Below are 15,694 nucleotides of genomic sequence, written 5' to 3' on the forward strand. Positions count from 1 at the left end.
TCCTTTTTTTTTTTTAACCCGTTTTTTTTTTGTTTTTTTTTTTTTTTTTTTTTTTTTTTTTTTTTTTTTTTGTAACTCAAATTTCAATGAATTTTAAAGTAGGAATGTTTTGGAGCTGGGACTCTGGATTAAGCCGTAGAACTGGGACACCAGTCAAATCAGGCAAAGCAGATTGTGGCTTTAGCAGTTTGATATCGCAGGAATTTACAAGAACCAAAGGCTCCTCTGTGTAACCTAATTTGAATATTAAGTCACACAAATGCAGTACTAACAGAGGTAGGGCAGTACATGAGGATTATAATGGACTTAAAAAAAATAAGGTAATGTTTACATTTAAAATGTGTGCCGTTCATTGGGATGCTCAAGGGTAATTTCTTATCACTGTAGTTTGATAAAGAGTTAAAAGGGAATAATATCACTGCATAATTTTATGCTATGGGCTTAACTCCATCATCTGTGGGGCAACAATACATGATAAGAAGCAGATGTAAAAGTTAAATAAAATGCAAAATGTCAATGCATGGACATAATCGCACTACTGTACCATGAAAGATTAGCTCACAGCCATGGTGGCTATGCCCACAGCACTGTCCAATCCTCTTTTCAGTGCTGAAGCTCATCAATGAGATTTAACTTGAACCACTGTTGATATAGGCTTGAGAAATTCCAACTATTCAGTTGAATTCAAGATATAATTCGTAACAAATGTTGTGCCAGTGGTATGCTGTCCCTGTTTTAAGGCTACTTAGGTATTCATTTATCACGAGTATAAAATAATTCATAAGGATAATCTTTGTTGATGGATTCTATTCGTTTAAACAAGCCAAATAAAATACATGGATCCTGTCAATTGGAAACCATGCATCATTATGTGCTGCCTTGTGTTGGTGTATTGCAGAAGAGTTGTTTTGCTGGAAGTTTTAACATTCACAATATTTTATTTCCCATCTCAGGATTCATGAATGGAATGCTGTTTTTCTTAGTATTAATTTAAATAATTTTATTTGAGGTCACAGAAGACACAGATGGTCTTCTGGCCTTCAAGCCACATGATGTCCATGTCTACTGTAGAGTGTGCCCAGAAATAACATGCAAACAATGCCCAATATTGTGGTACCCTGCGTTTCTACTAATTGGCCTCAAATAAAGAATGGAAGGAACGTCGGATTCAACATTTCAGATTCTAATTTGGAACGAGTCAAAAAATCTGACACATTGCCAACAGGAAACGGCTTTAGATTCCCATCCATGCTTTCCTTTACCAATTCAAAATGCTATCAGTTTTCAAAGAACTGCGTTCAAAATCGCTAGCACTCTACTGAATTTAAGCCCCTTCAAAACATCTAAAGGTTTCGGCCACCTGCATGTTTTATGCGAACAGGCATTTAAATTTTATTCATATTTCCACCTGCTAATTCCTTTATTACCATGCACACAACCCCGACAACAATATTCAATTCATATCACCTAGAATAAATTGCTCATATTTTGTCAAAGGTTTTATTTATTTATTTATTTATTTTCAGAACGAACAGCTCTGCTCAGGCAGTCTAATCACACCTCCTCTGCTTCTCAAGTAGAGCCTGCATCAAGCCTATTGGCAGGATTAAAATTTAGATGATTTTGCACCAAGACACACACACACACACACACCCACACACACAAAAAGTCTGGTTTTGTCTTTGTCCGTTCCCTTGGAAACCGGTCCACCTGAGCTGGAGAGCAGAAAACATTTGGGACATTTCCATTTGCTCCACGCCTCATTCAGACGTGATGAGACAAGGCAGCGGGACCAAACGTACAGAAAGAGTCTGAACTTGGCATATCTCAGGCTGACAGATTGGTTTTTGCCTGGTGGCATGACACTTGTAACGCGGCAGCAGAAATTGTCCATGTTTCTACATGAACGAGCTCCAGCAGCACAGTCAGCTAATGCAGCCCTTCCCTCGTTTTGATTACTTATATATATATATGGAAGTTATAAAGGCTTAAACAGAAACTGCTCTTCATTGTATCATCTCAAGAGATTTTTGGTCCCTTTCAGCTTGCCATGACGCTATTAATTGACCTTGAGGAGACCTAGTTTCTGCTTGAGTAAAGATACCACTACACAAACCCCTCTTAAGGTTGATAGATGTGAAACCAGTTGATTAAAAATTTTATTTTCCTATTTATTTCTTGTTTTATTAATTTATTTTTTGCTTTCTCATAGCTGTTTTCCTCCTCAGTCCCTCCTGTGACTGTGCAGCTGTCATTGTTTAAGTGAGGCTCTAAACTGCTCTTGTTTGCGTTGTAATTGTGCGGTAAAGAGGTCGGTCACCGTCGGTCACCGTCTGTGTCAACAGGCGCTCTCGGAGTCTACAAGCTCAGCAGTACCACTGATTTTGCTGAAAGCCCAGATGGTGCAGAGCAGCAGGGGGAGTCGATGGCTGCCAGCCCGACCCGGAGAGCTCACTCTGGGCTTCACATTGCACCATTCCTCCCCCCATTCTGTCGCCTTTTATAAATTCCACTGCATGTTTCTGGGGCACAGCGAGTCGCTCGCCTTTGCTCAGAAGCAAATCGTCACAATTTGGTGTTTGTCAGGTGTTTATTCTCAAGTCCTGATCACTTTTGATTTCAGTCAGTCTGACAGAGTAGTTCTTTGTGTAGCTGAAGTCGGGGGGGCGGGGGGGGTTTCCCATTCTGATCTTTGTGTGTTGTGTTCTCTCTCGCACCCACAGGCCAGAGCCAGTGCCAAGAAGTTTCGGAAAGTAACCCTGACAGTGTCTCCAAAGGGCATAATCATCACAAACACAGAGACTGCAGATCTAATAGAGAATGTCTCTATATACAGGTACATTTCAGTCACAAAATAAACATGACAAAGCAGACGCTAACAAATATTTAAAGGGCCTTAGAAATGCGTTCTCACTTTAAGTGTTTTCACCATCTGTCATTTTTCAACTGCAGACTTTAATGTATGTTCCCCAGGTTTTATAGGGTCTTGGCAATAAAAAATAAGTACACAACTGAAGTGGAAAGATAATTAAATGTAATATTTGAAATGTAGCTTTTTGACTGAGACGGGAATCTCTATACGCTGCGTATCACACCCTTAATGGATCAATGTGGTATCAGCGTCATTAAGTGGGGCAGGGAAACCTTTGAAAATCGATGTTGAAATGAAGTAAACTAAATACAAGGCTAATCTAAAAAGAAAAAAAAAACTATCAGAGGCTGTGAAATACTTGAGGCCGGGGCAGAGATTTGCCTTCCAATGGATATCAACCATATCATACAACCAAAGGTATGCTGGATTGATTTATGTGAAAGCACATTCATATTTAGTCAAATCCTATTGAAGATCTCTGACATTTTCCAGCCAAGCTGACTGAGTTTGAACTATTTTTGCAAAGAACAATGGACATAAAATGCTGATCTCCAGATAACAAAACCTTGCAAACATACTTGGAAAGATGAGGTAGATACATGTGCATGCCACAGTTTTTAGATTTTCACTCCTAAAAATGTAAAACTACATATATTTTTCTTTTACTTCAGAGTTACTACTATTTTCTGATTATCTGCAATATAAAATGGAAGAAAATAAAAAAAAAAACACTGACTTTGCGTTTGTAATATGTGTGTAAATGAAAAGTAGTTTAAGGGTTGAAGATTCTTCTGCAAAGCACTGCAGCAGCTTTTTGACTCATTACATAAAAGGTTCCCAAGGTTTGAATCAGTTCAAATTCAAGTTCAGTTTCTTCAAAATGTATTTAGAATAACATGACGTTGACCCAAGACCTGAACAAAGCAACATTTCAAAACAAGATTGACCCAAATATATATTTGGACTCTGAATTCTCACTGATTGGCGCTCTGCCTGGTTAGCCTGGCCTCGAGTCGTTCTCAGCTAAACCAGTTTGAGATGAAGACAGATAATGTGTGTGCATGTAAATGGATACAGTCAGTGTGTATATGCGTACCGCTCTAAATCCTTTTCAGATCGACCTTATCAGGTGTGCCTGAACCCTGTCCAGGTGGAATGGCTTGGCTCCTTATCTCCCTCTTTCTGATTTTCGTATATTTCATAATGGTTCTGAACGCAAGTAAACTGGTGGCATATTGCTCAATTCGAACATGAGACATAGTCTTTGCCCACACTCTGAAACAAGGAAACAGGCCACACACAGTGCCTTGGCCTACAGAGGATGGATTTATCCTCATTTATGAGACCCCACCCCCATCGCCCTGAAAGCCCCCCTTACTCCTCCGCCTTGTATCTTTATTTTTTTGCACATAAACCGCTCGTGGGAAGACAGCCAGCGGAGGGTGAAAGGGGCGAGTGTAGAGATAAGAGAGGATCAAATCAAGACTGTTTACAGTGCATAGCAACTCGAAAAGGAAAGACTTGGATACACAAGCTGTGTGTGTGTTTGTTTAGTTTCTAGATAGCTCTGTTCTATTTGTACCTGTGAGTACACAACTTAAACATTTGGCATATTTGTATTTGTTGTGTTAATTTGATATTTTCTGTAATTTGAGTCGTTTCCCTTGGGGGGAGCGGCTTAGCAGTAGACTAGAAAACAGACGTCAATGCGTTGTGCACTGCACTGGAAACGAGACCCCCACACCCAATACACCTCCATCCACTGCACACATCCCCACTTAGTGTCCCTTAAATACATTTGTTAAATGTTGCAGCCTTTGTATTTGTTCTTGACAGCATATACTGGTAGTTCACTTTGAGCCTCATTTCAAAGCTAATCTTTCTCTGATATTAACCTTTTGTTTGTTGATTTGAAACACAGGAAATCTGTAGAGGACAAAGATCTCTTCATGTCACAGTGGATCTTTATCTTTAATGTGTTTCGTTGCCATCTTTTTAACGAGTTCTGTCGTCGCACATGCAGTCCGCTTGGTCAAAAAAAATCTGATCTGCGCTCGTACGATCGCAGGGGAACCTCGGGAACCGCTGTGGATTGTAACGGAGGTAACCGGCTATTCAGTCGAGCATGTGATGGAACGGGCACGAAACCATAAAATTTTGCTTATCGTCAGCAAGGATAAGGATAAGGTGCACAAGTGCATCTTGTTAAAATAGCAACAATTATATTGAACAAGTGTTTTTTATATACATAAATATTGGAGCTAACCTGCTGTGTAACAGTTCTGTTATAAACGTTTTAAAAATGAATAAATGTAAATTACAAGAAATAATTTATATTGTAGTTGTGTGAAGGGTTTAACATTGGGTTGAAAATACTTTTTTATGTTTGAAGTTAAATGGGTGTAAAAGAAAAGACATATTTTGCTCTGCAGAATGGAAGCAGTGATGAATATTACTAGAGTTTGCAAAGATCTGATCTCCTTTTTTTCCTAAGTGGAGATTTGGGAGTTTGATCAATGCGGCAGTCTGCTGGGTCAGCTAAAGACTGCCTGGTTTGATTCTGAGTATTGACCACTTTGTGAGGCTTTTATTTACTGTGAGGAGCCTGAACTACATCCAGATATTGAAAGCTAATACAGTCCTCAGTGGTCCTGCTTCAAATAAAAACATCCTTCATTTAAAAGCCGACACTGATCCTCCCAGCGAGAGGAACATTGTGAGGGTGTTTGCAGCCTCCATCTGCTTGTGTGTTAATCATTCATATTCCCATGAGGGCCCTCAGTGACCAACCGGCATATCAATCAGTGAAACGGGCGGATCTCAGGGAAAAAAAGAAAAACGCAGCCCAGCTGAAATGCTGACTGACAGCCCACCTTTTAATGATGCACATTGCTCTGACTCACTGTCTGTCAGATATCTGCTCTGGAGCTACAGGATATGACAGGGCTTAGGAACGTTCTCAGAAACTATTATTATTATATATATTTTTTTGCTTTTGTGTCATAGACTGTTGTCTTTTTACAATTTTCTAAAAAAAATGTTTCCACGTTGACTTGAAGCTAGAAGAGAAGTAGTTAATTTCTGCATTCGCAGCAGGTGTTTTGGGTGGATGTTTTTTGGCTTTGATGTCTGGTTTTCTATATCAAGGCTTTGTTCTGTAAATATTTTAATATTTTCAATGATATTCACTTTCTGCCTCACACACCGGTGCTCTACACTGAGAAAAGATCAAAGGCTTGTGGTCCAGAGGGGCCTGTCGGAGATATGATGCAGACTGACAGCTCAGCCTATGTTGTTCAGACCCAGTGTGATGCTGTCAGTTATTTTATTTTTTTTTTAGATTATTTCAAGTTGAAGGACACTGATGCTTTTTGTGTTCTCAGAACAGTGCCAGTTATTTATTATTTTTATGAAAAGATCCTAAATGTATATTTATTTAAGCTGTTTTTGATGACTGATTTGTCTGCCGGATGGGATTAGATGTTCTGGCAAGGATTAATATTTTGCACATTCACAAGTTATTAAACTTATGATGCTTGTCACACACAATGAAATCTGTAACACCTTCTAAGCTTTCATACCACTGGCCTAATAATGTTATTTAAATCCAAGGTACATAATGCAGAAAATGATGAGATGATTCACTCATCTCAGCATGCCGGCTGCTTGACGTCGCCGTCTGATGGGCAGTCTCGCCTGTTCTGCGAATCTAACAACTTGTTTGACAACTTGTGACCTTTGAGTGACTGTGCTTACAGCTTTCAACTCTTATCCAAGATGCTCAAGTTTTTATTCAGTATGAAAAGACAAAATGATGTGTCTGTCTTGCATTTCAGGGGCATAAAAATATGCATGTTTAAGCAAATATTGTTTACATTCTAAATTGGCGTTGATGGTCAGATACTTAAGAGAAGTTTGAGTGACTAAGCTTGGACAACACTATAAAATATACTGATTTTGAATTAGAAACCGTTTTGGAAAAGTGCATTTGAACAGGCTGCATTTCTTTTGCCATGCATCCCACTGCTGCAAATGGAACAGCATAATGTTGGACAAAATCACCTTTTTTTTTTTTTCTTCATGCTTACATCCAGGTAAAATACTATTTTAGATGCACCAACATGCGTGGTAAGATGAGAAGCCACGCCACAGCAGCTTAAGAAATCAAGGCACATGAACAGTAAATATGTTTTGTCGCCTGCACTCCGGTACAAGTGCTTCCCTTCAAAACTGTTGTGTTTTTTAAAGGAAAAAATCTGCAACAACCACTCAAACACTTTTTGATCTGAGCTCAGAGCAGTTAGCCTGACAGGTATGTATGTGCGCTGTTTACAGTGTCAACCTGTTCAAGCCTGTTGATAATATCCACAGAGGAACAGAAAAAGCCTGCCAACTCCACCAAAACAGGCATAAGGTTTGTGTTTATATTATAATAGAAGTGTAAAAAAAAAGCGCTTTCTGTGCCGTTGTAAGTTACTTTTCTAAACCATGAGTAAATTAGAACATATTTTTGTGTTTGAACATCATTCTGGCAAAGCGGATTATAAAAAAAAAAAAAAGTAACCTACTTCCTATTTCTACCACCTTCTATTACTACTATTAGTTTTTACGTTTATATAAAAAACTAAAGATTGCAATAAAAAAGAGCTTAATTTTATTGTAGACACATCTTTAAGGTATACAGCACTCCCTTATTGCATGCCAATTAGTTGAACATACAGTAGATTTGGTTTTTGTTTGTATATTCTTGAACTAGCAATACAATTAAGCAACATGATTTATTCCGGTCTGATACTATTTGCCTGGTTTGACACAAGACCTGAGCTTCTGTCATCTTACTCACAAATGTGAAAATGCATAAACAAATAGAAGCAAATTTTTAATGGTTTCAAACAGGCAGTGGCAAGATATAAAAATATATACATTTTGTAAATGAGTATGACATGGTTTGGGTAATTATATGCTAAAATAGGTCAGAAAATATTCTTAAAAGAACTTAAGTCATGAAACGCCGAGATCAAATGAGTAGCAGCTATGAAATATACTCAGCGTATTTATTTTCTGACAGGTTGAAAGCTAAAACATCATACCATAAATAATATTACTGATAGTTTACGAGTACTCATATTGGATACAGTATTCTTAATAATTTGATTAATCATTTTTGGCAAGTAATTTCTTCCAAACACTAAATTTTAACATTTTTGTCTTCTTTCAGTAGTAAGGCTGGATTATTACATCATTCTGTTTAAACTGTTCGTTGAACAATAAACGTATAATAAAATGTTGCACATGTTGCCTTGTCTGCCCCACGGCTGCATTCCCTGATTGGGTGAACAAAAAAAAAAAAAAAAAAAAAAAAAAACTCCTAACCTAATAGCAATTTAACAGAACGCAGGTTAGTGTTTAACTATTATAATAGTTACATTTCTGTTGAGCAGTCGCAGCAGTTGCTGCCATCATGCTTATTTTTCAGCCTTAAATAGGTCAAACCTCTCAGTATTTTCTCTATGCATTTTTTACGCAATTACAGCCCAAATATAAGTTAGAGCGTGGGGAGAGCCGTGTGTCCTGGGCCTTGCAATGTGGGTCATGCAGCAGTGTTGCAAGCCGGCAAACAAAATAAGAGGGAGTGATGCGAGCACTGCTGATTTCATGCTCGTTAGTTGATCTTAAAATTACTTTTTTTTTTTTTTCTGTCCTCCCTCTCCTCTTTGAAGTTTGGCTGCAAATAAGTGTCAGCCATCCAGATATCCATCTTGCACACGATTTACAAGTTACTGTAATGACGGCAGATCAGACAGTCATCCAGTGTCAGCCGTCAACAGTGATGCTCTTAAAGACCCTGCTCGCTGACTCGGTTGACGTAAGATTAGACATTTGGTTTCCAGATCAGATTTTGAGAGAGAAGAAAGAACACCTCCTTGTCCTTGTGCTGCTTTCAAGAAAAGGCTGCTTGGTGACAAAAGTTAAAGGAGCATCGCTGGCTGTGGCTCATTTTCGCAGCTGTTTAAAGGAGCAACCATGAAGCATGCTGCATGTCCTGATACCCTTGCATAGAAACATATGGTGACTCAAGATCAATACTGCTTCTGATTAAAATCTGACATGGCAAATTTGGCGGCCATTTGTCTAAGTGAAGCCACAGATGCTTCAGTATGAGGTTAAAACATCCATCCATCCATTTTCTTTACACCCTTGTCCCTCAGTGGTGTCGGGAGGGGTGCTGGTGCCTATCTCCAGCTAACGTTCTGGGCGAAAGGCAGGGTCACCCTGGACAGGTCGCCAGTCTGTTGCAGGGCAACACAGAGACAAATAACCATGCATACACACTCACCTAGGGGCAATTTGGAGAGGCCAATTAACCTGACAGTCATGTTTTTGGACTGTGGGAGGAAACCGGAGAACCCAGAGAGAACCCACCATGCACAGGGAGAACATGCAAACTCCATGCAGAAAGACCCCAGGCCAGGAATCGAACCCAGAACCTTCTTGCTGCAAGGCAACAGCTCTACCAGCTGTGCCACTGTGCAGCCCCGAGGTTAAAACAGCTGAATGAAATTTATTTTAATTCCTTTCCAATAATTTGTGACAATCAACTTAAATATAAAGACTCTGCTAGAGTCTTTACATTTACAGGTTAACATATTTGTTTTTTTCCAGTGTGGAGTCGGTGACACCAGAGACCATTTTTGTTTGGCACTGAAATTTCGGGATAGTTGAACCAAAGTTTCTGTTCTTCATTTGAGAAACTTATTTTGTGGTTAATAAGATTAATAAAAGGTTGGACTATATTGTTTGTCATGCTAAGTTTTTAATACATTAATTTTCTCACACTACAACCTCATTCTATGTTTACTATTTTATTTTTTTTATTCAATAATCTGTGTTCAAAAAGCATGTAATAAACACTTTTATGTGGCATCTGATGGAGGAACTGCTGTTATTATCCAACCCAGTAGAAATGGGTATTCAGTAGCTAGGATAGAAATGTAACTTGCATAAAAAAAAAATCTGTGTAATTAAAACTAATTTAAACTGCAATTTATTGGTGGGAACAAATTTCAAATAAAAAAGGCAAATAAAAATGTGATTTTCAGCAACTTCACTTTTGCACAGTTAGTTATTCAGTTGGCTGACATTACTCATAAAATAATTTTAAAAGCACATGTGTATTGCTGTTGTTGGTTAACATTGAAGATTTCCGTTTGCATAGAAACGCCTTTTTATTAGGGATCAGTTTGTTCATTCTTGTCTTAATATGTGATTAATTTACATATTTGGGCTAATTATCTGTTAAAAACAGAACATTTAAAGATTAGGTCACACATTTTTCAAATTTCATTTTCCTGTCCTGTCTTGCAGAATCTCATACTGCACCGCAGACAAAACTCAGGACAAGGTCTTCGCTTACGTTTCCCAAAGCCAGTTCAACGAGACTCTCGAGTGTCATGCATTCCTCTGCCAAAAAAGAAAAGTTGTAAGTGTGCAAAATCCTCCAAACACCTGTATATACCAAGAGTCATGTAGATGGTTTTAACCAGCAGGCTACTGGATTTTAATCTTAGTCTGGAAATTTTGTTTTTGATGAAGATGAAGACCCTCAAGAATGAAGGAAAAGGACTCTGGTTGTTGTGTGGTGCCATCTTGTGGCAGTCCTTTTAATGGCATTTTGAATTTTGACAAGTTTTTCTAGTCAATAGTGACTCATTTATTCAAAACATCTGTTATGTTAAAAAAAAATTATTTGCTGTAAAAATGTCACTTTTATAGATGGTTTTATTTAGTTATTGCATTTTTATGCTCTACTACCCAGCCTCCTACAAACCCAAACTGTGACCTCTTTCAAATTTTATCAAGTTAGAAATATGCTGCCTAATACATCTATGGAACATCTTCTATGCCTCCTCACCACTTAAACTGACTTTCATATGGCTGATAACTCCAGACTTTGATGCCAGCTCCTTCCAAATCATTTGCAAAGCCTCTGCTGCCAAATTATCTTCCAACTGGACTGTTCCATCTGGTTGTCAAATGTATTTATAGTAGCATCTGTTACAGAAACATATCACAACTTCATATACTCAGATTTTTGTCCTAGGGCTTCTGTTATATCCTTTAAATCCACAACAAATGCATCTGTTTCTTTTCAATAGCCAAGTATTGTTTTCTACTAATGTGAAAGAGAAGGAACACCTGCCGTTTTTCATTGCTTTCCTGCCTTTCTCTCTCTCCTCCAGGCTCAGGCTGTGACCTTAACAGTAGCTCAGGCATTTAAAGTAGCATTAGATCTTTGGGAAATTGCTCAGGAAGGTAAGTCCGTGTCAATGTAAATGCGTCCTAATTTTTTTTTTTAAAAATTTTTTTAAAAAAAAAAAAAAAAAAAAAAAAAAAAAAAAGCCCTGCTTGGTCTTTGGGACATTTCAAATAAAATTATGATGAAACTGTAGCTTTCCATTTTAGGATTCTGAGAATAACCTTTCTGTGCGCAGACAAAAACAAGAAGGCAAGGAGCTGCTGCTCCTGCGCAGCCAATGATGGACAGATGGTAACGACAGAAATGCAGTGTGTTCCGGCAGGTGAGATATATATATTTTTTCTATACGTCCCCTTACATGTGTTCCTGTGCAACAAACTGGGCTCTGCAGTAACAGTCAGAGATGAGATACTATCAGCGAGACACGGCAGTAGGTTTAGGAGATTACTGTTGCAAGGACCCATTACTTCTTATCATTTAATAAACTTTTTATTGGAACTTTAACTTGGGTAAGCTGGTTCCTTGGATAACAAGTAACCAGTTTGCACAGAGATCTTCCTACTCTATTGCTATTTGAGCCGAAGGCGGCAGTAGTAAAAAAAAATAAATAAATAAGATCCAGACATTTTCACATATTGGAAGATTTCTTGCTTCTTTGCAGTGAGTTATGCTTCCTTCACTGACCTTTACAGGTTATTATGTGGCTACCATAATGAGGCCTGTGAATATGTACTCGCCGACCTACACAAATTTAACTGCCACTCCTCACATTCAGAAAAACAAATCACCCTAATTATGAATAACCATAACTCTTAAAGGCTAGCAGCAGTTTCTAAATTTGTACTGGCCTTGACATTTATAGGTCAAAATGTTCTTGGCTCCTCAGAGGGTCAAAAAATCCTTACCACTTAATTGTTCATTTTTTTTTTTTTTTTTTTTTTTCCCAAACCCTAAATTTAAAATTTATGTGACGATGTGAAACATTAACAACAAAGAAGAAATCGGTACGGGAGTAAATGTTTTTACAGCACCGATTCAAAGTCTGACTTCTCTTCAGTTTTGCCTGGATGTTTTCTGTCCCATTTATTCCCTCGTCTGATTCCAACTGTCCTCTCTGGATCTCCGTCAGCCTCCCATTCGCACCTGCAGTCCCCGTCACATTCACTGGTGCATAAGCCCACCGCGATGGAGGAGAAGCACCGGAGGCCCTTCTTCTCTGCTTCTCTTAGCTCGCCGTTGCCTCGCAGTAACCTCACCCGGAGACGTCCGATTAAACATGACTCGTGGGTATGTAACCAGCTTAACTCCACTAAAAGGGAAGCAACAAGCGATGCCTGAAACTTTTTTTTTTTTTTTTCCACTGACAGAACACAAAGGAACATGTTTTACTGTCATGATTAGATCCCAGAGACTAAAGTAGTTACTTATCCAAAATGTTTGTTCACATGTCTAACAATTTGAATAGGATTTTCCAGTCTGCATAGCAAAATCATATCCTGTGAAGCAAATGTAGGTTTGGGCTTGGAGTTGGTATTTAGATGTCATCTTTTTTGTGTTCAAGTTTCCGACTTGAGAAAACTGCTGATTGTTTTATCTGAGCCAAAATCTTAATTGTCCTAAGCACAGCTGTATATTTTACTGTAGGGAACGTGTGCTGGAAATCAGTAAAAGTGGAGATTAAAGCAAAGAAAACTGCAATCTTGGCCATAGGATGTGAAGTTGATTTAATTTCTTCATTCAGTTGCAAATGTTTAACACTAGATGTCGCTGTGCTTATTAAAATATCTGTGCTTCCTCTTGGAACATTTTTACCTAGTATGGATAAAAGTTGGTTTATTATTTATGCTGCTTTTGTATGTTTACCCTTCTTTCACATCCGCCCCATATTGTATTTTCAGATTGATGTGTGCGAATTTTGATTTGGGTGCAGAAATGGTGCCTAAAGATACAAGGCTAAAGGAAAGACCAATTCTGGAGTTTGATTTCTGCAGCCTTTGCTTACAAATAAGTCGATGTGTCTTTTGAACAACAAATGGTCTGAGGAAAAAGCTGACTTAGTGGAGATGCTGGATTATGACTTGCAGGACTTTATGTCTGTATTGATCTACTTTGTTGTTGTGCCTCAACAGGATGTGGAGGACGGATTCGATGATGTTTTCTCGAGGTAACGTTTCCATGTACGACTACAGATTTTGCAGTTAAATCTGTTCATTTTTACAATTAATTAATAAGATATTTAGACATTCCAACAAAAAGTCCAACACCTAAATCCGTCATTTATGAGAAAGCATCAAAGGACACTGAAGAGTTACAGCAAAAAAAAAACAAAAAAAAAAACTCAACATGGATCAAGCATCTCTTCTGAAAGACTAAAAACCTGAATCACATTGAGATGTCAACTTGTATCTGTTTAATGTTGCATGCACTGATTAGATAAGATTAATGAGTTTGCCTTTAAGACGCATAGAGAGGTTTAATAAGCATAATTAAGTAATATGAACATTTCTTTTAAAGCCAAGATGACACAATGATATCAATATGGGACAAACGACACTGGGAAAATGTTTTCATATGAAGTAATTTTTGATTAATCTAATTTAGGTTGGTAAAATTTGGATCTCATCACCTGTTAGACTTGCTGGTGCTCACCACAGGTTATAGAGTCTCAACATATAATTTTACTATGACAGTGGTAAAATATTATTAATTGCATGTTTCCCAACGTTTTGTAGTTTCCAGCTTCTGCTGCATCTGATGATGCTCAAAAGTAATTTTAATGAACAGTGTCCACGCAGGTCGAGAATCAGTCCTGTGTAAAACACCTCTTGGCATAATATTCTGAAAGTCACTCAGGTGGAGCGTCTGTGCTTACGGCTGAGGCAAGCGGATCGCACAATTAATGACTTCGGATTCTGCGCTTGTAGGTTTAATTAAACAATTCAGTTTGGGTTTGGGAGTTTTTAAATGAATGTTGACCTCATATAGCTGCTGGCTCAGCAGAGACTTGTGTGTATAATTAAAACTTATTGAAATGTTATGAGTTAACTTTTAAATACAGTGATTTGTGCTTCGTCTGAGTTTTGAATGTATTCCAGGGCGGAATAAAAGCAACACATGTGCATGTTTACTGAGTATTAATCTTTTCTTCCTCTTTATGAAATCACTTTTGATCACCTGAGTGATCAGTTACCTCTGGCTCAGATTGCTATGATTTGTTTTGTCTCTATTTTTGGCATGCAGCAATATGGAGGTAGAAGAAGCAGACACTGGTAAGGGATGATGTATAGATACTTTGAGTGTATATTGACTATAATGTCTTTGTAATTATTCTCTCTGTGCATCAGTGAGCACAATGTGTAACAAAAATGATCCCTAGACCTCCTGGGTTAGCCAGGAAAAATCTGAAATATGATGGAAGTATTTTCAAGGTTTGGCTAAGAATGGAAAGAAAGGAAAAAAAAAAAACGGAAAAAGACAATAAATAAAAAATATAAACGCATAGTATGTAAATTATGGTCATATAAAGATATAACTTGAAATGAAACAAATGTCATGGAGAAAAAAAATAAGAAAATAAAAAATAGGAAGATTAATTAAGCAAAAAATAAAACTTCTATTTATATTCAGTTGAAAAAGGAGTTGGAAAGCATCATTGCTTATGAAGTCCTACTTCCAACTGACTCATCCAGTATGTGAATTGTGTATTGCAGTCTACAATGTAGATTCCAATTATGCCCAACGTTATAAATATTTACACGTCTAATCAGTCGAGTTCTGCTAATGACCTGATTATTTGACTCGGGTGTGTTTATGCAAAGAGACATCTAAAAGTTGCAGGATGCCAGAACTCGGGGACTGGAGTTTAAGGCACCTGGTCTAAAGTAAAATATAAGATTTTTTTTTGTTTTTAGACATGGATGTATTTAAAATAGCTTAATAAAATTACAGTTTTAGAAAACATTGTTAATTACCATGTAGGGTAAATTGGACTTTTAAAAGAGAGATTCATTAAAATCTCAAATAATTACTAAATCAAATGATGCATTTAATGGCATGCATCATCAAATCCCCCAAAATTGTTTTGTAATTAATGTTACTTTTCAGCAAGAGAAATGTCCTCATCACCGTTATTTGTTGGCCTTCTAAAAAAAGAGAATACTATGAGAGTAAATTTAAAAGCTGAAAGAAAAGAGGAAATGTTTTTCAACCGGGAGTTGTAGTTTTGATTCCAGCTTCCTCCTATCGCATGTTGATGTGCCCCTGAGCAAGGCACTTGGTCCCAAGTGGCCTACCGTTCTGCATGTTGGTGCGTAAACGTGTGAGTTTGAGTGGGAACGGGTGAATGTGTGTGTGTGTAGTGAAAAGCATCGCGAGTGGTCATTACAGATGGAAAAGAAGTATTTAAGTTCAGTCAGTTTAAAACTTTCCCATCATGACGACTGACAACGTAGGAGAAATTTAATGTTTTCTGCCTGTCAGAGAAGCCTCTCACGTCGAACTCTGCCCATTTACTGTCATTTCAATCATTCAAATGGGCGTCTTCTGTACGGCCTCAACCGCATTTC

At 37.8% G+C, this 15,694-nt stretch overlaps 1 protein-coding gene across 4 annotated transcripts in view; it reads left to right on the forward strand.

The window, feature by feature from the left end:
• Positions 1-15,694, forward strand: part of LOC106959609 (low density lipoprotein receptor adapter protein 1-B) — a 61,566-nt gene that overhangs the window by 34,846 nt on the left and 11,026 nt on the right. For 3 of the 4 annotated variants that reach the window (XR_001427393.1, XR_001427392.1, XM_015052310.1), the window contains exons 3-8: positions 2,724-2,836; positions 10,238-10,352; positions 11,113-11,185; positions 11,365-11,451; positions 12,259-12,416; positions 13,259-13,293. Coding sequence is in view for 2 of the 4 variants with exons in the window: in XM_015052310.1 (XP_014907796.1) it covers positions 2,724-2,836; positions 10,238-10,352; positions 11,113-11,185; positions 11,365-11,451; positions 12,259-12,416; positions 13,259-13,293 (581 nt within the window). In the remaining 2 variants the exon portion in view is untranslated. Of the gene's footprint in view, positions 1-2,723; positions 2,837-10,237; positions 10,353-11,112; positions 11,186-11,364; positions 11,452-12,258; positions 12,417-13,258; positions 13,294-14,369; positions 14,399-15,694 lie in introns of all 4 variants that reach the window. The other variant, XM_015052311.1, reaches the window with a different exon arrangement.

The sequence above is a fragment of the Poecilia latipinna genome, unplaced genomic scaffold (assembly GCF_001443285.1).
Source record: "Poecilia latipinna isolate Pla-1442-1.1 unplaced genomic scaffold, P_latipinna-1.0 Scaffold1101, whole genome shotgun sequence".
In the NCBI taxonomy this organism is placed as follows: domain Eukaryota; kingdom Metazoa; phylum Chordata; class Actinopteri; order Cyprinodontiformes; family Poeciliidae; genus Poecilia; species Poecilia latipinna.